The sequence below is a fragment of the Rhineura floridana genome, chromosome 3, assembly GCF_030035675.1.
Source record: "Rhineura floridana isolate rRhiFlo1 chromosome 3, rRhiFlo1.hap2, whole genome shotgun sequence".
NCBI lineage: Eukaryota > Metazoa > Chordata > Lepidosauria > Squamata > Rhineuridae > Rhineura > Rhineura floridana.
The window spans coordinates 176,834,366-176,860,928 of NC_084482.1; the positions used below are offsets into that span (position 1 = coordinate 176,834,366).

The window sequence follows — 26,563 nt, forward strand, 5'->3', positions numbered from 1 at the left end:
TACAGTTAAATGCTGAGAACTGTGTTACACCATTATTATAATTTTATTGTTCTATTGCTTATTTTATGTATGGCTTGTTTTTATGTACACTGTTTAGAAATGCAAATGATTAAGAGGTATATAAATGTTTTAAATAAATCAATCAATATAATTCTGAACTCTAAGCTGAGACGCAGATCAGGTCATTTTGTATAGGATCTTGCAAAGTTCGAATTCTTCAAGCATCCTTAAATTATGGTACTATAGAATAGCTGAATGCATTAGCATTTTTCCCAGGGATTGACAAATCTTCTAATGCAAATCTTTGAAAACTGCTTTGGTTCAATATGTACAGGGCTTCTTAAATGAGGGAAAAGCCTCCAAAGTGTCCTGGCAACTATTTATGAACAAATAAAAAACCTTTTTCTTCTGAAGTGTTGACTATTGTCTGCTGCATCTCTCTGTCTGAGTGTGCTAAATGAACCTCAGTGGGGTATGTCGCTCTGGCCTCCTGCTTCCCGCCCCCCTCTTTACAAATGAAGTCATCTGAATGCACCAAATCGAAAAAATACGAACCTCCTGCTCAGTTTCCAGTGGCGCTGTGGAAGGACAGTGCTATAGATTTTCCCAGGAGTGAAAAATAATTCACCCAGTCTGCTCGTTATTCATACAGACAGTGCATTAATAATATGGGACCCTGAGATCTCTCCTTATCTAGGCCGGAGCACAGCTAGGGGGATGAGGAGCTGACTCTTTGGATTTAAAATAACATTTTTCGCCCTTTTTCTGTGGAAATAAGAATTGATTGAAAGTACATTTAAGGAGTTGAGAGAGAGAGAGAGAGAGAGAAACCAGTTCTTTGATACCATCTAAAGTACATATTAGATAAATAGAAAACTATTGGCTTTTTGACTGTGAACAATTTTCACTTGATTCAAGTGCTGATATAGAGGAGATTCTGTAAGCAGTACAAAGTATTTACTAAGGACCTCCTCAAAGCCCACTGGAGCCACCATGCACATTCCCATTAACTTCAATGGGTTTTGAATCAGCTGCCTAAGTGTAAAAATTCCCTATCATCCAAAGCTTGTCAGGGAAATTAGGCCCAGTTGTTTCATCTATGTGGGGGGGGGGGGAAACCTCTCTCATGAGTTAGACAGCAAACAAATTAAAAGCAACAATAAAATGTTGTCTCCTTAAGGGCCAGGTATGCACCGCCACAAATGGCATTAGCCTTTCATCATCTGAGCAGCAAGGGCTAAATCACTTCCCCTGGACTGTCATTCCAATCTGTCTCTTCCACTCACCACCATCCAGGGCTGGCACCAGGCATGACTGGGCCCATGAGCACCAGCCTGCCCCACGCATGTGCCGTACCTACCTCTCGTGTCCTGTGAATGTCATGTGTGCATAGTGTGCATGCCTGCCATCAACCAAGATAGTGGTGGGGGCGTCAGCCCCTTAGGGAAGCCCCCAGCACCATCTTGGGTGATGGCAGACATTCACACTGATGGGAGAGGTAGGTGAGTCATGCAGGTGGGCTTATTGAAGCTTGCACTGCCTGTATTGGGTGTGTGTGCCTGGGAGCTCCCTTTCTGTGATCAGTGGCAGGGTCATTTGCAGGATCCAATGCTGCTGCAGATCAAAGAATGGGAGCACCAACCTCCTACCATAAGGAGGGGCCCTTCAGCGCCCCCTCTGGGCCACAGGGGCCCTCTGCCATGCCCAACCTGGCCATCCTCTGGTGCCAGCCCTGCCACCATCCTCTAGCAGCAGGGTTGACCCTACTATTCTGGCATTGATAGAGTGGATAGAGAGTTTTTCTCCCTTACTCATAACACTTGAACTCATGGCTATCCAATGAAGCTGAATGCTAAAAGATTCAGGACAGATAAAAGAAAATACTTCTTATTTTATTTATTATTTGATTTATATCCCAAATTTATATATATTCAAATCCCACAAGATACAATCTTGCTGCGAATCGCAGAAGGGGAGTGCCGGGACCCAGTGCAGGCTGGTGCCCAAGGGCCCTGGCATGCCTGGGGCGGGCCCTGGCATGCCTGGGGCTGGCCCTGCTCCTGACAAGATAGTATCTGCAGGAGGCCCTCACCTGCAGAGCACAGTGATCGACTGGGTATATAAGGAATAAGATGGGATACTTCTTCACGCATTAGCTTTGGAACTTGCTCTGAGAGGAGGCAGTGATGACCACCAAGTTGGAGGGCTTTAAAAGAGTATTAGACAAATTCAAGGAGGACAAGGGAAAGAAAAGCTACTAGCCACAACGTCTATGCTCTGCCTCCACAGTTAGAGGCAGCATGCTTCTGAATGCCAGTTGCTGTAAATTGCAGGAGGGGAGAGTGGTCCTGCACTCAGGTCCTGCTTGCAGGTTTCCCATAGGCTTCTGGTTGTCCACTGTGAGAACAGGAAGCTGGACTAGATAGGCCACTGACCTGATCTAGCAGGCGCTTCTTATGTTCTTATTAGGAAGAGTGAGGTGGCAGCCTCAGGCAGCTGATTGTGAGTGTCATGGATAGCTATTTCATTTATTTATTGCTGTCTTTTTATTGTCAGGTAAGGGAAGGATGCTTGTGGGATTTTCTGCCTCATATGCCAAAATAGCTTGTCTGGCCTTGAGTACTATGCATCTTCTCTGTGGGGGATGGTGGAGGGCAACATTTCCTGCTCTGCTTCAGGCAGCAAAATGTCTTGGGGCTAGATATATTCAACAGCAGGAAGGAATTGCTTCCAAAATGACTCCAGGTAAACACACTGTGTGTCACATTTCCTAGACAGGATGCATTATAAGAATAACATCTATTAGGGTATGATGGTGCACTACTCTAGGGAATTGTAGGAAATCTATGTGCAGCATGTATGCTGTATGCCATCTTGGAAAGGACACCAGAGACCATTCTAACTATGATGGATTTACAAACCACAAAGGCTAACCAGAACTTTTCCTTGTATGTAGAAAGCATACGGCAACCCTGGACTTAATCCTCAGTGGGGACCGGGACCTGGTGCGAGATGTAAGTGTTGTTGAACCGATTGGGAGCAGTGACCACAGTGCTATTAAATTTTTTTTTTTTTTCAATAATTTTTATTCAGATTTTCATAAAACATACAAAACAAAATCATAAAACATTCAAAGACAAAAAACAAAATCAAAAATAGTTAAACAAAAAGAAAAAAAGAAAAAAAAAAACAAAAATAAAAAATAAAAAGTAAAATATTGACTTCCCATTTGTCAAAGATCAAATCAGTTATAAGTCTATAATATATAACAATCCTGTCTCTTAAGTCATATTATAAAATCACTTTCCTCCAGTAGTTATCTTACTTAATCATCAAATCTCATAAACATTACTTTATTCTTTCCACAAAAAGTCAAAGAGAGGTTTCAATTCTTTAAGAAATATATCTATCAATTTTTTTTTCCAGATAAGCATATCGATTAATCCATCTCATTACTAATTATGATAATCTTATTGTCATAACCATAGTCAAAATAAACATTTCAATTAATCCATCTCATCAAAATCTGTTAGGTCCAATAATTTCAATAGCCATTATTCCATTATCCATATTAATTCCATCTTCCATCTTCAATAGTCCTGTTAAGTCCAGTAATTTCAGTGTCCAATCTTCCATTATCAGTATTCCATAATAATCTTGCTGTCAAAGCCATAGTCATATAGTAAGAGTCTGATGGGAATTACCTCTATCCCAAATATTTTCTTGCCATCCATTCTGAATAGGTTGCTGAAATACTGCTGTAAAATCATATCTCTGTTCTTTTTTTCAAAATACACTGGGTCATCTCTTAAAAGTTTTTCCATTGTCACATGGCTGCAGTTAATTCCATAGATTTTCTCTATATTGGGCTCCATCACATCATTCCAGTCCAAAAGATAATCCATGCCATTGATAACTTTATCTCTAGAATCTTCATTAATTTCTTCAGAGATAACATTGAGTTCCAAACAATAGATTTTATTTCTAAAGTCCATAGACTCCAAATCTTGTTCCTGTTCCACGTTTGTTCCAATCTCCGGGATCTCCTCTCTCACAGGGACCCCTATTCCAGTCTCCAGGGTCTCCTCTCTCACAGGGACCCCTGTTCCAATCCCCGGGGTCTCCTCTCTCACAGGGACCCCTTCCAGGGTCACCTCTCTCACAGGGACCCTTATATCTTTAATCTCCTGCTTCATTTTACTCAATTCAATTTTCATTATCTCAATCTCATCCATTATTTTCTGAAACATAGTTATTTCCAGATTCTCAGCCACTTTCTTAATTGCCATTTTAAAAGAAAAATATAGGAAAACCACTTCTTATTTCAGCAACAATTGGGTTAATACTCCAAACTTGGTGACATCACAGTATAAACAGAGCAGACAGCCTTATCTCTCCAATAGTTAAGTAAACAAAATGCAGTTCCCAGGATCGAAACAATTAATGGCAATCGTCAAGAAACAGATTCGTCAAAATAAAATAGACCAAAAAGAGAGTAGTCTCAAAACAGTATAATATTTTTCAAAATAAAAATCTGGAATAGAAATCCCTCTTCTGTGTATATCTTTAGAATGCAAATCCAGGACAGCTTTTTGCAACAAAAACAGAGATAAGCTATTAATTAGTGCGTAGCAGAGAGAAGTTACGGCTCCCCAGTGAGATGTCAAAAACCGATCAATCTGGCAAATCTCTTTTAAACAGCAACAATTTAAGTCAAGTAAAAGAAAAATATAGAAAGAAGGGTGCTTGCCTGTTAGTGCGTTCTCTCTTAGAAGATAAGATGAACGTTCGCTTTAACAGATAGAGCTTGCTGTTGAAAATCCGTCCCACCTTCGTCGGCTGGACCTCGTCCCATAAATTAATGAGATCTGGTCGTCCCAACAAAAATAGGCTTTGAGGTTAATCTCTTCGTTTCTCCCTACCCGGGAGAAGTTTAATCAGTCAAAAAAAAAAAGAAAAAACTGACTGATATATCTGAATAAGCTTCTTTTGAGGCAGGAGCCCGTCTCAAAAGCAGGCACAGGCTAAGTCACCCTTCCCGGAAGCCCACAGTGCTATTAAATTAAACATACATGTAACTGGCCAATTGCCAAGAAAATCCAACACGGTCACATTTGACTTCAAAAGAGGAAACTTCACAAAAATGAGGGGATTGGTAAAAAGAAAGCTGAAAAACAAAGTCCAGAGGGTCACATCACTCGAAAATGCTTCGAAGTTGTTTAAAAACACTATATTAGAAGCTCAACTGGAGTGCATACCACAGATCAGAAAAGGTACCGCCAGGGCCAAGAAGATGCCAGCATGGTTAACGAGCAAAGTCAAGGAAGCTCTTAGAGGCAAAAAGTCTTCCTTCAGAAAATGGAAGTCTTGTCCGAATGAAGAAAATAAAAAAGAACACAAACTCTGGCAAAAGAAATGCAAGACAATAAGGGATGCTAAAAAAGAATTTGAGGAGCACATTGCTAAGAACATAAAAACCAACAACAAAAAATTCTATAAATACATTCAAAGCAGGAGACCATCTAGGGAGACGATTGGACCCTTGGATGATAAGGGAGTCAAAGGTGTACTAAAGAACGATAAGGAGATTGCAGAGAAGCTAAATGAATTCTTTGCATCTGTCTTCACAGTGGAAGATATAGGGCAGATCCCTGAACCTGAACTAACATTTGCAGGAAGGGATTCTGAGGAACTGAGACAAATAGTGGTAACGAGAGAGGAAGTTCTAAGCTTAATGGACAATATAAAAACTGACAAATCACCGGGCCCGGATGGCATCCACCCGAGAGTTCTCAAAGAACTCAAAGGTGAAATTGCTGATCTGCTAACTAAAATATGTAACTTGTCCCTGGGGTCCTCCTCCGTGCCTGAGGACTGGAAAGTGGCAAATGTAACGCCAATCTTCAAAAAGGGATCCAGAGGGGATCCCGGAAATTACAGGCCAGTTAGCTTAACTTCTGTCCCTGGAAAACTGGTAGAAAGTATTATTAAAGCTAGATTAACTAAGCACATAGAAGAACAAGCCTTGCTGAAGCAGAGCCAGCATGGCTTCTGCAAGGGAAAGTCCTGTCTCAGTAACCTATTAGAATTCTTTGAGAGTGTCAACAAGCATATAAATAGAGGTGATCCAGTGGACATAGTGTACTTAGACTTTCAAAAAGCGTTCGACAAGGTACCTCACCAAAGGCTTCTGAGGAAGCTTAGCAGTCATGGAATAAGAGGAGAGGTCCTCTTGTGGATAAGGAATTGGTTAAGAAGCAGAAAGCAGAGAGTGGGAATAAATGGACAGTTCTCCCAATGGAGGGCTGTAGAAAGTGGAGTCCCTCAAGGATCGGTATTGGGACCTGTACTTTTCAACTTGTTCATTAATGACCTAGAATTAGGAGTGAGCAGTGAAGTGGCCAAGTTTGCTGACGACACTAAATTGTTCAGGGCTGTTAAAACAAAAAGGGATTGCGAAGAGCTCCAAAAAGACCTCTCCAAACTGAGTGAATGGGCAGAAAAATGGCAAATGCAATTCAATATAAACAAGTGTAAAATTATGCATATTGGAGCAAAAAATCTTAATTTCACATATACGCTCATGGGGTCTGAACTGGCGGTGACCGACCAGGAGAGAGACCTCGGGGTTGTAGTGGACAGCACGATGAAAATGTCGACCCAGTGTGCGGCAGCTGTGAAAAAGGCAAATTCCATGCTAGCCATAATTAGGAAAGGTATTGAAAATAAAACAGCCAATATCATAATGCCGTTGTATAAATCTATGGTGCGGCCGCATTTGGAATACTGTGTACAGTTCTGGTCACCTCATCTCAAAAAGGATATTATAGAGTTGGAAAAGGTTCAGAAGAGGGCAACCAGAATGATCAAGGGGATGGAGCGACTCCCTTACGAGGAAAGGTTGCAGCATTTGGGGCTTTTTAGTTTAGAGAAAAGGCGGGTCAGAGGAGACATGATAGAAGTGTATAAAATTATGCATGGCATTGAGAAAGTGGATAGAGAAAAGTTCTTCTCCCTCTCTCATAATACTAGAACTCGTGGACATTCAAAGAAGCTGAATGTTGGAAGATTCAGGACAGACAAAAGGAAGTACTTCTTTACTCAGTGCATAGTTAAACTATGAAATTTGCTCCCACAAGATGCAGTAATGGCCACCAGCTTGGATGGCTTTAAAAGAAGATTAGACAAATTCATGGAGGACAGGGCTATCAATGGCTACTAGCCATGATGGCTGTGCTCTGCCACCCTAGTCAGAGGCAGCATGCTTCTGAAAACCAGTTGCTGGAAGCGTCAGGAGGGGAGAGTGTTCTTGCACTCGGGTCCTGCTTGCGGGCTTCCCCCAGGCACCTGGTTGGCCACTGTGAGAACAGGATGCTGGACTAGATGGGCCACTGGCCTGATCCAGCAGGCTCTTCTTATGTTCTTATGTTCTTAAACTGTCACTGGAGCTAATATTAGCAGCCCTGTGAAGACCCAAATCATATGCTGAATCCTCCAAACTATTCAGTCATGCACCGCACATGATTCCTTGGTTTAGCTTATTATGTGCCTGACAATGGACAATCATGATATGGTTAGGTTTTAAATGTCTAATTCTGACATTACTGAACATGCAGCGATAGTATACTCACATAGAAGGGGTCAGAGACCCCAATTTCTTCTGTCCCCTATACTGCACAGCACTTAGTCCAGCAGTTAATCCAATCTTGACTGTTACTCCAACTGGGTGTCACTTTGGCTACCCAAGTGACAAAAGATGATACACAAAAAAGGGATCTTTCAAATAATTACATCACACTACTTGGGAGGGAGAAGCAGAGTAAAATACTGGTATGGTCCAGAAAAGGGAAAGGGGACAATGTGGAACAGATTTCAATCTCAGTATTATCTATTTATTTATTTATATCCCGCCCTTCCTCACAGTGGGAGTCCAGGGCATGATTTGTAAGACATTTAGCGTTGGTATTTAATGGTGTCCGCACATGAGCAGAGTGGACTTCTGCTGACACACTGGGAGTTCTGTTTCCTCTCCTCCTCACAAAGCCAGCCTATGCACCAGGATCTGCTCAGGAGGGTTAGGGGGACCCTGCAGGGCAGATTTGAAAGAGTGCAGAAGTGCAGGAGGAGAGGAAGGGGAAGGGGAAGTCTTGCTGCGTGAGGAGAAGACCACTTTTGCCAAGTTGGATTCACCCTTAGTGGTATGTGAGCTAAAAAGGCAGAAGAGCCATTCAATTAATATGTCTCCATCTCACTGTTGCAGTATCATAAGGGACCTCCATATTGATTTAAATGGCTGAAAGATTGAATATTCATGTTTCTCTATACAATAATTCTTATACTTAAAATAATAATAAAGGGGCTGGATTTTGGGTAATTAAATATCAGAAAACTTATTAAGCACTGCATGATCTTCCAAACAGAATCCTCCCCTTTCCTCATGTTAGTAAAGTATTTGCACGATGTTCCTTACAGAGTCAGATAGTTGAACTGGTTTGCAGCTGACTTTCAAAAATATTAATTAAATCTCATCCAATATAGCCACTTGAATTATTACAGTATCAACACAAATGAGGCAAGATGTAGCACAATGGGATAATTCTTGCACCCACATTCCTCAACTCTTTGGTGGCCACATTGACATTTAGCTACAATGCTTACTTCTGAACAGAAGTTACAAGCCTATCCCTAATCAGTGACAAGCAAGACAACTCCCAAGAGACAAGGGAACATTAGTATGCAACAGACTGCTAGCATATCATGGGATATATGGCAATTTTCCCAACTTAGAAATAATTCACCTTCACAGGTAACACCACAGGAAATGCATCCACTGGAGATGATCCAAAGCTCTATAGGGCTTTAGTGCACACTTGGAGATCTATGCATGCAGGAGCTCCCTTGACCAATCATCTAAATCAAGGAATACTCTATGCACACCATGGGGAAATTCTGTGATGTGTGGATCTTTCCCTAACTCACATACATATTTGTCCTTTTTACACTCATTCACGTGAAAAAAGTCTTAATAATGGAACCAAAGAAGGAATAAAAACATTATACTTTTAGTTCAGAATCTACTCTATACCCATGTTAGCAAATGAAGTATATTAAGAAAGACAACTGACATGATGAACAACTGTCAAATTTCTAAAAAGAATCATCATCATCATCATCTTTACTTCTAGATGACAAAAATAAACAGAATCCAAGTCAAAACTGAATGTGCCAGTTCAACTAACCTTGGTGATACTAATTGGGCCTTAAATCCTACTTACTGGGTGTAAGTTTCATTGAATTCAATAGGACTTACTTCTGAATAGACATTTATTATTATTATTAGTTTTATATCCCACCCTTCCTCCCAGTAGGAGCCCAGCACTAAACAAAAGCACTAAAAATACTTTAAAACATCATAAAAACAGACTTTGTTGTTGTCATGTACCTTCAAGTCAATTTTGACTTATGGCGACCCTATGAATCAGCGACCTCCAATAGCATCTGTTATAAACCACCCTGTTCAGATCTTATAAGTTCAGGTATTTGGCTTCCTTTATGGAATCAATCCATTTCTTGTTTGGCCTTCCTCTTTTTCTACTCAAAGAGACATGGTTAGGATTGCGGCCTACTGCTGAAATGAAGCACAGACACCGTGGAATCATGGGCCACTTTATTAAACAGAATCCAATTAGCATAATGAACCTGCAGAGGGGAAATTAAGTGCGGGATGATCCTGATGAGCCAGGCAAAGCCTGCTTGCAGCTATAGGGCAACTCAACCCTGCCTGAGCCAGGGGCTGCCCTGTGCCAGACCCCAGCTCAGGCCACACCCAGATGATGTGTAGGGGGTCCAACCCACATCACCACCCCTCGGGGCCCTGAAACCCCGAGCAGATGAGGCATGTTGGCCCCAAAAGCGGCCCGTATTCTGCCCCCAGGCCATATAGTCCTGAGCTGCAGGCCTCCGGACTGCCTATCACTCCCAAAGGTGCCTAAAGGGGTCACCTAGTTGCCCTTCCCTTTTAACCTTTTCCCACACTTCTTTGCCCAAGTGACCATTGACATATGAAAGCCGAACAGCCCCAATCAGCCTATTAATCCCCACAGTCACCCGTGCTAACCCTTGACCCTTCCCTGCTAACCACAGTGTGGAGTAGGCAAAAGAAACCTGTCGGCGAATTGAGGCAAGCAGGCCAAAAATTCCTAGTCAGCCCCATAGCGACCAAATGAATCACACTGCAGCACAGGGAGGGTCAGGCAGGTGCCGCCAAATTCAAAGGAGGGCGGGAAGCTGGCGGCGTGGGCTTAAGTACCACTGGCCGCCCCCCCAGATGTGTGCTGCGTTGGTGCCCGATGTGCATGCACCCCCCAACATGGCGGCTCTTGCATCGGCTGGGGCCGCAAAGCTTGCCCGTTTGGCCCTGTAAGTACTGGGTGTGGAACGGGATTGCATTGCAATCCATTAACCACTTACAAACTTTATCTCCTCTGAAAGAGTGATCAGCACTGTAAACCATAGTGCCTTTCTAGATTAAGGCAGTGATCAGGACTGATAAGAACATAAGAACATAAGAAGAGCCTGCTGGATCAGGCCAGTGGCCCATCTAGTCCAGCCTCCTGTTCTCACAGTGGCCAACCAGGTGCCTGGGGGAAGCCCGCAAGCAGGACCCGAGTGCAAGAACACTCTACCCTCCTGAGGCTTCCGGCAACTGGTTTTCAGAAACATGCTGCCTCTGACTAGGGTGGCAGAGCACAGCCATCATGGCTAGTAGCCATTGATAGCCCTGTCCTCCATGAATTTGTCTAATCTTCTTTTAAAGCCATCCAAGCTGGTGGCCATTACTGCATCTTGTGGGAGCAAATTCCATAGTTTAACTATGCGCTGAGTAAAGAATATGGTGAACCACAGTGCCTCTCAAGATTAAGACAGCAGTCTTACGTTGTTCTTGCACTATAATAAGGACAGGTCCATGATCCCAAGAGGGAAGTGCACAGAGTCCTATACTTCACATGGTAGTATATTTCAAAGCCCTGGCTCACACAGAAAGTGTCTATGTGCATCTTTTGAATAAGTGTTTGTGCCACCAGCATAGAGTGAGGACACAGGAGGGGGAGATGGTGAACAGCAATAACTGCACATAGTTGAAATGGGTTGCAAATGGCCACAACTTATTATTGATTACAGCTCCCAGAGTTTAGTGTGGCATGGAGCAAAAATCAAATCATTAGGCAGTCTGACTACTGGCCAATACTAACATCCAAGCTGACATGTTAGGATAACATTGCTGGGAAGGTTCTGGAATGGCAGGTGCACCAGCCCATGAGCTGAGGTTGGGTCACAAAATGACACCCCAAGACCTTTTCTGGGGAGCAGTGAGTCGACCTCCTCATTTACCCTTGATAAGGATCCAGCCCATTCTCTCCAGTGCCTGCAATGAGGTTGCGATAGAAATATAGAGTGATGTACTTAAATGACACTCAAAACGTATTGTTTTGAGGAAGGCAAAAATCCTAAATTACTCAACCCAATGGTGAATGCAAGTAAAATACTGTCCTCTCTTCGTAGCAAAGTAATGAATGCTTAGACTATGGAGAGATGGGGAAGCTGGCAACAGCGGTATCAAAGCCATGGGCCAGGCCTCCTAAGTATGGTCCAGGAGTGGACCAGAGGATAACTCCCAGAGGTTACCCTGGACAGCATGGCTGGGCAGCAAACTGTGCCAATAACCTGCTGGCTACATACCAAGATGGATTACTCGCACTCCTCCCCTGACAACCCATCTAGGACCTAGTGGTGGAGGGTGGGAATTATGATGATGATTATGATGATGCACTAAAATGTTCCTCCAAACATATCCATGTCAACCAATCAACAAAAATATCAGCCTTATTCCTTGGCATCATCCTTAACTCAAGGTTTGCCACCACACCAAAGAAGACTTGTGACACAAATATGGAATAATGTTATATTTATTAAAATATAACACACTAAATCAAATTCAATTCAGCCAATTAATCAAATATAAAACACTTTGGGCAGGTGAGGCTAAATCTAAATGGGAGGGAATACTCCCTCCCATTCTGAAGGCAAATAATTCTACTTAGACTGTAACTCCCCAGTCAAGGATGTGGGAGAAATCCTCCCTCCTTGCTATTGGAGTCAGGTATGTGGTTCCAACCTCCGCATCCTGGCTCCTCCGTACAGGCATTCACCATGATGCGCAAGCCGGTCCCACAAGGACACTCCCCAGATCCCCACCAGACATTAAGCCCTGATGGTTCCCTAGGGAGTGCCCTTTACCAGAATGCCTCAACCTCCTCAATTTTTAACCCCAATATACCTCACCTGCCCGAATTCCATCCAGCCAAAGTAGACACACCACAACCCTACCTGATAGGCCAATTGAATTAAACCCAAGCAGTACGGAGTAGGCAAAACCAAAGGGATTCTGAAATCAGGATCCCCCCCCAAAAATTCCTACTCAGCCCCATTTGGCGACTAGCAGAGCCCATACTGACAAGGGAGGGAGGGAGGGAGGGAGCCGCAAGGCAAAAAGGCAAGCGTTAAGGGTGGAGCAGCCTTATATATTGCTGCTCGAACCCTTCACTAATTGGCAAAGCGATCTCACATGGCTCAGTCAAGAAACTTCTAGAACCTGCATGAGTCCTCCTGAGAATTGGGGTGGTGGCAACCCCCCCCCCGCGAAGGCGGGAACACCATTCTCTCACAGGAACTGATGAACAAAACTAGTACAAATGCTATGACCCTCTCAAAGATTCATTAGCATTCATTTTCAGAGCATCTAGCAGTAAAATAGCTTCTGCAGTGTGCTTTTAAGAAATAAAAAACAGCAATGAAAGAAGAAGCAATGTGTGAGCCAACCAAATTCTGAATAACAGTGCAATCCAAACTCCACCTGGTACCACCACTACTGTATCCACATGTCTGCTGCTCATATCAGCCACAGAGCAAAGTGGAGAGGGAAAGGATGATCAATGCATCAAGCCCTTCAGCTCCTCCCCATCCTTGGAAAAACCCATTTCAGGGCTTTCTGCTGCCATTTATTCCTCCCCCCCCCCATGAGAAAGAGGGATTTGGATTGTTCTGTGAATGTGATTCCTACGTGCCACACTTGTTACTCATTATTAATATAGAATTTTATTATGATCCTTGCAGCTTGCTTTTAAACAAGCTTATTCACACAGATAACCAAATAAGCATGCTCAGAATTTCTGTTTTGATGTGCAAAATTCTTCACAATCTTTACTATATTCAAACTCCTTATGATCAATTCCACATGGATGTGTGACAATCAATTCTACATGTAAACCATGTTAGTAAACTAATGTAGTGGTAGCTCCATATTAAGATGCCCATTTATCCAGACTTCCTCAAGGCTATTTGGATGAACACATCTGTACAGTAAGAGTTTACACATATCCATATGGACCAGCTACTTGCCGTCAACACATGATGGTCTGTTCCGCGTTGTCCCAGCCACTTTCCCAGGCAGACAGGAGCATTTTACTGTTTGTGATCTCTCTTCAATCCTATTCTTATTACAACATCTGTGTGCTGCTATAACTTCACATGTTCCTCCTTCTGGCAAAAAAGAGAGAATATAGATACCATAATTAGGAAAGAGTGTATGGAGAGTTAAAAAGAAAGAAAAGAGAAGCCAAACACCAAGGCACAATACTCTACTTTACCCATCAATGACTTGGTGCCCTCCAATCTTTCAGGCTACAGCTCCCACCAGCCCCAGACAGAGACATCTAGAGAGCACCAGGTTGGTGAAGGATGCTCTGTTATCTTGGGGGTGAACAAAAGCCGGAATTTTAAAATGTCATCTGTCCTTTCTTCAGCACAATCATCTCATGGCATGCATTTCTTCAGAAATCTAGATCCAAGAGGAGATGCAAAAAGAGATGGAGAGAAAGAACTCTGCCACCTCCAAGTCCCCTGCAGCACCTTATCCTGCAGTAGTGCATATAATAATGACTTATGCCTTTGCACTTGAGTGGTCAACTTCCCAGCAAATTTGCAGTTCTTCTCCCTTAAGAGCAGATCTGGTCTCCTACTGACTACCACTGGATCCAAAGGTCAAAAGCACAATGTGCTCACATGAAAGCCTTACGATGCACACGAAAGAAGTTTTTAATCCCACATATTCATACATGAAGAACGGGAAAACTAGGCATGTCACAGGGTTAGTGTGCTGCCTATAAATGTTGTGTGACTTAAGTTCAGAATGTGCATAATTGCTGGGTGATTAGAAGTCCAAATTCGCTCACTTGAAAGTGTTTGTTCACATCATTGATTTGCAATGCATAATGTTAAGAGAACATGACTTATGTACAAAAAGCCACTTAGTTTTGCAATAAAAATGAACTTCTCACTCGGACTGCCAAAAAGAAATCAGATACCCATTTTTCATTAATTAGCCCCCTCACCCTTTCAGAATTAAAACCATATCAAATAAAGAACAATATAATCATAGTAGCAACAGTAAAACATCCCCAATCCTTCTGTTTTCATTGGATTTGTTTCAATATATCTCAGCCACTCACTGAAATATAACAAGTGTGAGGAACCTTCGGCTGTCTCGATGCTGCTGAACGATAACTCCCATCATCTCTGACCATTGGCAGGAATGAGAGTTGTACTTCAGCAACATCTGGATGGCCAAAGTTGCCCACTTCTGAAATATAAGAATAAAGAAAAGAACCCACTACCTACTGAATCCTCTCATTAAAAGTGATCTTAGACACCCCCCACAAAATCCCACACATTTAAAATCTGCCTATTGTGTTCAAGTCGATTCCGACTTATGGAGACCCTATGAATAGGGTTTTCATGGTAACTGGTATTCAGAGGGGGTTTACCATTGCCTGCCTCTGAGGCTGAGAGGCAGTAACTGGCCGAAGGTCACCGAGTGAGCTTCATGGCTGTGTGGGGATTTTCCCATGAGCTCATTTCAAAACAAAACCTTACAAAACCTATAGCCCTTAACTCAGAAATGCTTGCTTAACAACCCTCTAAATTTTCATGGCAATACACAAAACAGTCAGAGGGAATTGAGAGCTGAAAGTGTAAAAAGAGAGGGGGAAAACCCCAGACCCCTTTTTGACTTTTTTCTGTCAGAGTTCTCATAATTTGTTGAAATCAATTAAAAATCAGCCATGTTGATTGAGTACCTGTAATGCTATTACTGACTTTGCCCCATACTCTGGCCTTCATCTTCTGCAGTTCAAAAGTTTTAAAAAAATGCCTGGCTGATTTTTAATTAATTTAAGAAATTTTACATTAAACTGAACGATAACGTCGGGCATGCTCAGTAAGAACCAACTGTCAGTGTTCTAAAAGCCAGACTCACAGCTGCTTGGCTTGCCTAATCAGGGGGCCACTCCCATGCCAGATCTTTTTTCCTTTTTAGACAGTCATGGCTTCCCTCAAACAATCCTGGGAAGTGTAGTTTGTGAAGGGTGCTGAGAGGAGACTGCTATTCTCCTGACAGAGCTCCAGTGGCCAGAGTGATTTAACAGTCAGCCACTTTGACTGAAGCTCTGTGAGGGGAGTAGGGCATCTGGTAGCAACTCTCAGCACCCTTCACTAACTACACTTCCCAGGATTCTTTGGGAGAAGCCATGACTGTCTAAAGTGGATTGCCAGTGTTTTTGGCACTTTGTTTGCCGCCATGGGCTCTTGCTGGGAGGAAGGGCGGGATATAAATAAAATAGTAAATAAATAAAATGAAATAAAGGTCTGGTGTGGAAACTGAGCAGCTATAATGAATGCATCAGGGGAGCAGGAGACCTGACTGCCTCTCTGAGATATTGTACTGCCCTACAAATTTGTCAAAATGCAAACACAATTTGGGTTGGTCTTTCACAGTCACATGTGCCTCTGTGCATATGGAGAGTGGTAGCAATACCTGCAATCAGCCCCCAAAATAGAAACAAGACATGTGCTGTGTTGATCTTGTTTTAGCAGGGGTGAAGCAACAATATTAAGATACAGTTGATATAGTTCAGATAGTCACTTTAAATATGTTTGATTTACTTTGCAATTTTAGTGAAGTTTCCTATAGTAAATCATTTTCTTTTGCTTCTGTTTCTGTGAATATGTGAAGTATAGCAACACTTTGCAAAATATACACTAAAAATTCCAAAAACAATTGTGGAATAATAGCACTCACTATTCTGCAAAATAGTCTCCAGAGGACATGAGGAGTGTCTCAGTTTGCACAAGATAGAATAATGGGAGGTGAAATATATTCTAGCAAAATTCTAGGTGTGCTCTATGTTTTTAATTGACCATGCCCACCTTTCCTTAAGTGGAGTGGTTTAAGCATAGCAGGCTGAAAACATGCATCTTGAGTAGGCCAAGTTTGTTTTTTCCAACAGCTAGAGTCATTGCTTAATTAGCAACATATTGTAATCAGTCTGATTTTACATCAAACTGCAGTTTCAGATTCAACCGTGAATGCACCCAAAATAGAAATAGAACATAACCTCCAATTTGAAACAGAAAAGGCTGTCTTCACCGTCATATGACAATGACCAATAAAAAGGCTTTGAAATTAATAAAAATAATTTTGACACAAGTTTATAGGATGAATAATGAGGGAAATAAAATTTTCCAGATTAGATTCTCTGTAGAAACAATAGTAACACAGGAAAGAAGCAAAGTAAGAAGAATACCAACAAACATACAAAAATGTAATTCTCCATCTTTGGAGATGGCAGGTGTTGCCACCACTCACCATATGCTCAGAGGCACATGTTACCAAATTCTTCCAAGCTACACAGCAAGTGGGTTGGACTCCCCTGGTGCATTCACCATAGCTACCCAATTTCTTTGCTTTTTAAAGTTTGATGGAAGTATCTGTTGGCTATAGTACGTTCTGAAACTGCAAGGTTTTTTGACGATTAGTTTATTTAAATTGATTTTCATTATACCATTGTGCATCCTTCTTAGTGCAAGTTAAGAAATGCTTACCAGATCAAAACTGACTGTAACTATTTTTCAATACTGCAAATCCACTCTTGCTGCTATCAAGGAACTTCTTGCTGCTGCTACCTCCCTCCCTCCCCCTGCAATACCCTACATAGTTCAATGAGCACATGGAAAATGTCGATGGGGATTGTAGTCTAAAACACCTGTAGGGCACCAGGTTGGTGAAGGCTGATTTAAAGCACAGCATTAAGATGTATCCAAAGAAGGGCTAGGGAGTATATGACCTAGGACATTTCTGCCATGTATCATCCAAGGTAAAAGTCCATTATAAAGATGTGAAAGCTGATGCAATCTTGGCCGCACATTTATCTGGCAAGTCAGAGGATAATACCATACTTATCCAAAAGGAAGAAGAAGAATAAAGTAGAGAATATTAGAATACCAAAAGACAAAGTCAACAAACAAACAAACAAACAAATAAGGTCGTATCTTGCCAATGGAATTATCAAAGCTCAAATACCTAAGGCTGTATATTATCTCAGTACTTTGTATTCCACTGCTTTTGTGTTAACTTGGCAAGGATACAAATTGTTTGCTTTTGCCTCTAAATGGGAGGTCGTCCTATTAGAATTAGCCTTGCCTCTGGCAAAAGGAGGAATGGGAAGACCCGTCAAGGGGGAGGACAGAACTGCTGACACTTCCTAACTGAGATGGAAACAAGAGCAATGCGCTCATTTGGGAGGGAATTTAAAGGCAAGCAACCTTTTTGCATCCTGCTGTACATGATTTAAGGTGACCGCTTTCCTTGGCTACAGTGTGAAATGGATCTGGAGGAACAAATGGATTTGGAGAAGTCACACTGATGACAGGAGACTTCCTGGTGAAGCAAATACAGGGACACTACCATCTGTTTGTACAGTGCCTTCGAGCTCGCGGGCAGAATCCTCTGGTCAAAAACATTCTAGCAAGGGAGTCAGGTGATTAGAGGAACCAATAGCTCCTGCTTCTTCCTATATAAAGAGTCTGCTGTTGCTCTTCATTCTGAGCATAGTAAGGAGCAGATTTCTGCTATTCACCTGGCTGTTCTAAACTGCTGTAGCAGCTCTTGATGAGACCACAGCACTGCACACCTGACACTGGTGCTGTAGCATGCTGGTAGGGATGGAAGAATCTGTCAGTTTTGATTCTCCCAGTTTCTTATTTTTCCAATTTTAAATTCAGTTCTCCACATTTCTGCAGCAATTTGTGATTTTTTTTAATGCTCATGAAAATACTTCAGTGCTGTTCTGAGTAATGTACACATTTTTGCAAGCAATTTCTCCTAAGTGCATTTTTTGTGTTATTTTCACTAATATATTCATTACCTAATATATGCATTCTTGTAAACATTGTTTTGTTGGAGAACTGCATTGCAAAATTTGGACAAGTGCAAATTTTGAAGGCTGGCTCTGTTTTGGTTTTCATATTGTTTTGGAAAGTGCGAATTTGATAGCTTTGGCTTTCAGCATGAACTGAATCAAATTTATCTCCTATTCCTACATGTTGGGGAAAGCTGTTACAGTATTAAAGTGTGGTACATTGGTTAGGGTGTTGCACTAAGACCAGGGTTCCAGGCTGTGATCCCCATTCAGCTATGAAGTATACTATGGTAGTTACACACACTCAGTTTAACCTATTTTTTTTAAAAAAAATACAATAAAAAGAGATGATCCTTCATGTTGCCGTGATTTCTTTTAAGAAACGGTGGGATTTAAAAAATGTAACCAAATTCACATTCACCTCTTAGAAGTTTTTACTTCTGTGTAACTTAGTCCATAATCCAGTAACATCAAGGATAGTTTTTTCTAGAATAATTGTTTTCATGACTGCATCAATTCCATAGGCACCTATGGAACTCATCCCAAACCTTACTCTTCATTTCATTTGTCACCCTTACATTGTGACTGATCACTGCTATAGCGATCTCTGGGAGATATTCAACTGATGCATGCCATCAGCACAAGGATTTCCACTTGTGCAATGGGAATCTCTCCCTTCTACCCTTGAACACAGACTGCACTGTTCCCAAATCTACTCCGGGGGTTGGAGGAACCCCTAGAACAGATTTAAAGGGTGCAGAGGAGAAGATGGGGAGAATGTTCTGTTTTGCAAGCAGAAATCCATGCACTGATGGAAGGTTAATGTAGCGCTACATTGGGTACAACTGGAACTTTCACCTTCCCCTGGAAGGCAGAAACTTAGATGGGCTTCCTCAGGTAAGTAAAAGCAATTTTATTCTCCTGGTCTTTTGGAGTTAAGTAGAAGCCACCAATGGCTGTTCAGCCTCATGCTGCTCTCTTACTAGTTTATTACATTCACCCTCCTGCTCCACCCCACCCCATGGTCCCGAGGCTGCACAAGCTTCCCCATGGTGCTATTAATGTGCATGTTAATTACATTCATGCAATTAACTCTTCTAGGCTGACTGTTATATGGGCAGAGAAAAGTAATCCAAGAAAGAGATGTAAGACTCCCGGGGTACTTCCAGACTGTTGCTGCTTTGTGCGTAGGATTCAAGTGCATACCAGCGAATTCAGATGGAACAGTTAAAGTGGATTTAGGCTTCTTGTGCAACAAACCCACTTAAAAACAAAACAAAACCAACCAGGCTTTTTGCAGTAAGGAAAGTGATGGGGAAAGCATGGGATAACAATTGCTTGATGTGACATCATGTAACCTCTCCACAAACAAATCAGAATGAATGCTCAATAAACAGGTCATCTAGAAGTGATCCTTGTTGATGACCAGGAAGATATTCAGAAGCAAATAATGAGAATATCAATTAAGTATTTTTAATCTGCCTCCACTGTTGGTGGCAGTATGTTTCTGAATGCCAATTGCTGGGAATGCAAATGGGGAGAGTACTGTTGTGCTCAAGTTCTGCTTGCGGTCATCCCATCTGCTTGGCTATTACAAGAACAGGGTTGGTGGATTAGATGGGGCATTGGCCTGATCCAGCAAGTTTTTTTATGATGACTGGGCCACAAGTAAAAGAACCTCAGCCCAAATGCGAATATATATGAATCTGTTCATATTCCCCTCCTATTATGAGAGATCTGAATGGAATAATAGGATATAACAGTTGTGTTCTTTTGGTTAGCTCTCTGCAATTTTGCCTCAGAAAATAGCTGTGTCAGGGCCAAGCAAATATGTTTCTGCATCATACAGGAAACTGCTCTTCTTGATGAGAAAAATTAAATATTAACCATGGGGTCCATCGTGCCTGCAGCTTGCAAGCTCATCAATACCAAATCCCAGGAGTGCATGACCTAAGGTCTTTTACCTTAACAGACATTACCCATATTTGATTGACTCATCCCTGAAAGCTGAAGGTTTGAAAAGTTAACATTGCATAAAGCTTTCCCATGCATTAGGGGTCGTTCTTAGCTGGGAGCCTCAGTGCATGACATTTAAAATGGCTGGATTGGCTTCAGGTACTTTCTCAAAGGCTACTTGGTCAACAGAGGATTTCATCAAAATGAGAGGAAGGAAAACTAGTCTGATCATTGTGACATGAATGGCATTAGGGAGGTACTCCCTAACATATACCGATCACCTCATTAGCTGAAGCTTGTGCCTTGTAACCTCCTCTCTGCCACTGCTTCAAACTAGGATGGCCTTTATGTCATCTGCTATTTCATGGGCTGTGTGGTCCAAGTCCAGTTTAAAGATTAGGAATCATCCAAAGAGAGAGCAGGGATCCTTGAAGTTGCCAGTCACCTGGGTAGCCAACTGAGCAGGCACACAAGTCACCTTTTCACAGTCTTTACCACTCTGGTGAGATGGATAGTGTTTCTATTTAAATTAGAGTAATTATTTCTGTTTGCATCCATATGTATAAATTAGCATGTGCACACTTTATGTAAAACGCTGCCTTCCTTTGTCCTTTCTTCCAGTGATGCATTTCCTCTTTCCTGGTGATCTGTTAAGTGGCCACAGATAATATTTATTTATATCCCATATTTTCTCCAAGGGGCTTAAGGGGGCATAACATAGTTCTCCCTCTCCCCATTTTAACCTTACAACAATCCTGTTAGGCTGAGAGGAAGTAACAGGTCCAAGGTCACCCAGTGAATGTCATAGTTGAGTGGGGATTTGAACCCTGGTCTCCTGGGTGCTAATCTGACCCTCTAACCTCTGTACCAGACTGGCTCACCACCACATTACACCACAGTGAGTAAGGAGTTGGTATCTGAATGCTAGGAATCTTGGCCAGCTAGTGAAAAGTATTCATAGGGATTTTCTCCCCTAGGGTTTAATATGGATGCAAGTTGGTATAAATAGCCCTCATATATTCTCTTTTCAATTCACATACTCACCCACTGCTTAGTGTGGCATAGCATACAGAAAACCACAAAACAAATACCTCAAAAAGAATGTTTGAAAGTGTCCTTTAAATTCTTTTAGTCCAATCTGACATTTAAAAACTGTCCAAAGGACCTGGTAAATTGGGTGGCATATAAATGTAAAATATAAGGGCAGTATTCAACTACTGTGTCCTCTCAGTGCAAAGTTTTCTGCTTGTGCAATAGGACTTCCCCCCTCTCTTCCCCCCATGTGCACCCTCCTCAAATCTGCTGTGGAAGGTTGGGGAACTCCTAGAAGAGATTTAGGGGGCATGCAGGGGGAGGAGAGGGGAAGAACACTGTTGCACAAGGAGAAATCCTTCACTGATAAAACCTAGCACTACGTTGAATTCCACCTTGAATAAATAAACTAGCCCTATAATGCTGTCATAAATAGCTGTGGTTGCTTTGGAAATGACGTACCAACCCAGAGACAAGAAAAAGTTGTTGCAATCCTGCAGGGTAATCATGCTGAATGTGTATGTCGAGGTGCATGGTTTATGACCTGCGTTGTGTAGGTACGTTTAAATATTCTTTCATTCCATTTTCAGTGCCTTGGGTCTCAATGCACACATATGAGTTGTTTGTAACAGTAAAGGAATACAAACCCTCTTGGAAAAGAATAGCAGCATTGAAGAGGCAAAGTAAAGATTTTATAAATGTGCATTCATGTTTATAGACTTTTAAAAAATGGATTATTGACTCGACGCTGTAGCAGTTTCCAAAGAGCCATTATAGTAGCTGTCATAAATGCATATTTAGGGACTTGCATAAAAATGTGCATTATTGACCTCATAGGCTGTAACCACACCAAAAGTTTAAATCCTTGTCACAAAAATCAGGGAAGGGGCTCTGAGCATTTTATGGTCTACCGAGCTAATTCAGCTTCTGGCTATGTTTGTGAGTAAGTTGGAGACTCTTGTTGACTGTGGGCAGAGGAGAGGAGGAAACATGTTGATCCTTACTAAAGATTCATCTGAGACTTGGAAGAAAGGTGTGATATAATGTAATACATCAATAAATAAAATATAGTGACTTTTCTAGAAGTGGCTACTCATTACACTGTGCCCCTTGGTTGCTGTACCTGGAAATCACTGCTGCTTAGAGGTAGGAATGGGCAAATCTAACAATTTTAGTTTCTCTCAGCTTCCCATTTGTCCAGTCTTAAGTTCAGTTCTCCACATTTTCATATCAGTTTGAGATATTTTTACAAAAAATCCTCATAAAAATCAGAATCTTTGCTCAAATTTCTCCTAATATACACATTTTTGCTAATATAATGCATCTTGCATATTATTTTCATAACTGCACACGTTCCTCTAGTATATGTATTTTTGTACACATTATTTGGCTGGAGAACAGCACTACAAAATTCAGAGAAGTGTGAATTTGGAAGGACAGCTTGGTTTTGGTGGGCACATTGTTTCAGAAAGTGCAAATGAGATGAGTTCATCTTCAAGTGTGAACTAAATCAAATTTCTCCCCCATCCCTAATTAGAATTAAATGAAAATCTGCCTGGAAATAACTATAGCATAATGTGGGTACAGATGGCAACTCTTCGGAGTAATTATTCAGAGTAATATGCTAAGGAATATTGAAATCCTTGGTAAAATGTTTTCAGTACAAGATATTCAATGATCAATATTATTGAGGAGACATTTCCAAATATAATGTTTTATTATGTGTGCTGTGTTTTGAGACAGAATAATCATGAATCCAAAGAGGGAGATATGGAAGGTGTACAAAAATGTCACTTGTCCATCATTTCATGTACAATCTCCTTGTGTCTTTTATTGATTTTTCCTCCACTGCTTTTTATTTGGCCATAGCTGTGTTTATACAATTGTATACTTTCTAAGACAGTTGGGAATTATCTTATTTAAGAGGGACTTCTGACAGGCAGAGGAAACAGCATAGGAAAAAAAGTCAGCGTTTTAATTATGTCGGTGGGGGAGCAGAGAGAGAGAACGAATAATTAATGAAATCCACAAACTGGACCAATGCTGGCCCTGAGGGATGATGATGCAGGAAATGCTGTGTAGCACACACAAATGTATTCACTAACCCCGCACCACTGCTAGACTCCTCCCAGTATCTGCCATGTGAAGCAGCTGTCTCACTTTGCCTAATGGTAGGGCTGGCCCTGCATTTAAGTCACTTTTTAAAAAAGTAATTATTTCTTTTTATTTACTTGCTTCATTTATATGATGCACAATAACAAATGTTCTCCGGGCGGCTAACAATAAAAAGGAAAAAATACATAAAAAGGTAAAATCACATTAACTACAGCATAAAACAGCAGTAGAGCAGAATGGTTGGAGGCTGTATAATTCCGAATACCAGTTGCTGGAAACTGCAGGAGGGGAGAGTGCTCTTGTGCGCAAGGCCCTTCTTGTCGGCTTCCCATAGGCATCTGGTTGGCCGCTGTGAGAATACGATGCTGGACTAGACAGGCCACTGGCCTGATCCAGCAGAGCTTTTCTTATGTTCTTATAAAACCAACAGAGGAAAGCTAATAGCAGCAACAAACTATTTCACAACTCTGGAAACTTCAGAAATATCAGAGTTCAATAGATCACTAGAAGTTTTTAATATTTAAAAGCCTGGGGAATTACAGAGGTCTTCACTCCGTCCTCAGATGACCAAAACATCATCTCTGTGTAAGATATTTCATAACCAGAGCACCACCACTTGAAAGGCCATCTTTCTCATAGCCACCTTCCACATTTCATTTGGCAGAGAAATTCAGAGAAGGTTCTATGGGGGACTTCCGGGAAGGGTGACTTAGCCTGTGCCTGCTTTTGAGACGGGCTCCTGCCTCAAAAGAAGCTTATTCAGATATATCAGTCAGTTTTTTCTTTTTTTTTTGACTGATTAAACTTCTCCCGGGTAGGGAGAAACGAAGAGATTAACCTCAAAGCCTATTTTTGTTGGGACGACCAGATCTCATTAATTTATGGGACGAGGTCCAGCCGACGAAGGTGGGACGGATTTTTAACAGCAAGCTCTATCTGATAAAGCGAACGTTCACCTTATCTTCTAAGAGAGAACGCACTAACAGGCAAGCACCCTTCTTTCTATATTTTTCTTTTACTTGACTTAAATTGTTGCTGTTTAAAAGAGATTTGCCAGATTGATCAGTTTTTGACATCTCACTGGGGAGCCATAACTTCTCTCTGCTACGCACTAATTAATAGCTTATCTCTGTTTTTGTTGCAAAAAGCTGTCCTGGATTTGCATTCTAAAGATATACACAGAAGAGGGATTTCTATTCCAGATTTTTATTTTGAAAAATATTATACTGTTTTGAGACTACTCTCTTTTTGGTCTATTTTATTTTGACGAATCTGTTTCTTGACGATTGCCATTAATTGTTCCGATCCTGGGAACTGCATTTTGTTTACTTAACTATTGGAGAGATAAGGCTGTCTGCTCTGTTTATACTGTGATGTCACCAAGTTTGGAGTATTAACCCAATTGTTGCTGAAATAAGAAGTGGTTTTCCTATATTTTTCTTTTAAAATGGCAATTAAGAAAGTGGCTGAAAATCTGGAAATAACTATGTTTCAGAAAATAATGGATGAGATTGAGATAATGAAAATTGAATTGAGTAAAATGAAGCAGGAGATTAAAGATATAAGGGTCCCTGTGAGAGAGGTGACCCTGGAAGGGGTCCCTGTGAGAGAGGAGACCCCGGAGATTGGAACAGGGGTCCCTGTGAGAGAGGTGACCCTGGAGACTGGAATAGGGGTCCCTGTGAGAGAGGAGATCCCGGAGATTGGAACCAACGTGGAACAGGAACAAGATTTGGAGTCTATGGACTTTAGAAATAAAATCTATTGTTTGGAACTCAATGTTATCTCTGAAGAAATGAATGAAGATTCTAGAGATAAAGTTATCAATGGCATGGATAATCTTCTGGACTGGAATGATGTGATGGAGCCCAATATAGAGAAAATCTATGGAATTAACTGCAGCCATGTGACAATGGAAAAACTTTTAAGAGATGACCCAGTGTATTTTGAAAAAAAGAACAGAGATATGATTTTACAGCAGTATTTCAGCAACCTACTCAGAATGGATGGCAAGAAAATATTTGGGATAGAGGTAATCCCCATCAGACTCTTACTATATGACTATGGCTTTGACAGCAAGATTATTATGGAATACTGATAATGGAAGATTGGATATTGAAATTACTGGACTTAACAAGACTACTGAAGATGGAAGATGGAAAATGGAACTAATAGAGATAATAGAACAATGGCTACTGAAATTATTGAACCTAACAGATTCTGATGTGATGGATTAATTGAAATGTTTATTTTGACTATGGTTATGACAATAAGATTATCATAATTAGTAATGAGATGGATTAATCGATATGCTTATCTGGAAAAAAAAATTGATAGATATATTTCTTAAAGAATTGAAACCTCTCTTTGACTTTTTGTGGAAAGAATAAAGTAATGTTTATGAGATTTGATGATTAAGTAAGATAACTACTGGAGGAAAGTGATTTTATAATATGACTTAAGAGACAGGATTGTTATATATTATAGACTTATAACTGATTTGATCTTTGACAAATGGGAAGTCAATATTTTACTCTTTATTTTTTATTTTTGTTTTTTTTTTTTCTTTTTTTCTTTTTGTTTAACTATTTTTGATTTTGTTTTTTGTCTTTGAATGTTTTATGATTTTGTCTTGTATGTTTTATGAAAATCTGAATAAAAATTATTGAAAAAAAAAAAAAAGAAGGTTCTATGAAGAACTTAAGCTCTGGGCAGGTATATGAGCTATTTCTAAAGAAAGAAAGAAACTATAGCAACTAAGAAAGGAGTCCTTTTGTAATTCAAGCACTGGGAAGTCCCCTCCCTTCCATTCTCTGTAACTTATCTGCTGCCACAGAAACTAACAAACTGGTGTCTGACTGGAAAGGATCAGACTAAAAGGCTGTCTAGCCTGGGGTTCTGGGTGGAATCCAGTTGATGCCCTTGTGCTCCCAGTGGACATCTCTGCTAACAGAAGACGAGGGAAGGGGACTTCCGCCACGTTTTCTGATATTCATGCTGCCCCTCCCACCTTGCACCCTGTTCTAAGCATCCCTCAACTCTCTGAAACTGATTAGAGGGACATTGGGGGGTGGAGGAGAGAGAGAGAATTAACAAAAAAATTGCTACCCCTATAATTCCATTAGCAAAGGGATCTGCTGGATTAA

The 26,563-nt window shown here is 41.2% G+C and overlaps 1 protein-coding gene across 3 annotated transcripts in view; it reads right to left on the minus strand.

The window, feature by feature from the left end:
* TAFA1 (TAFA chemokine like family member 1) overlaps positions 1–26,563 on the minus strand; it is a 526,286-nt gene that overhangs the window by 53,286 nt on the left and 446,437 nt on the right. For all 3 annotated transcript variants that reach the window (XM_061618676.1, XM_061618675.1, XM_061618677.1), the window contains one exon: positions 13,459–13,599. In XM_061618676.1, the coding sequence (XP_061474660.1) occupies positions 13,459–13,599 (141 nt within the window). The remainder of the gene's footprint in view (positions 1–13,458; positions 13,600–26,563) is intronic.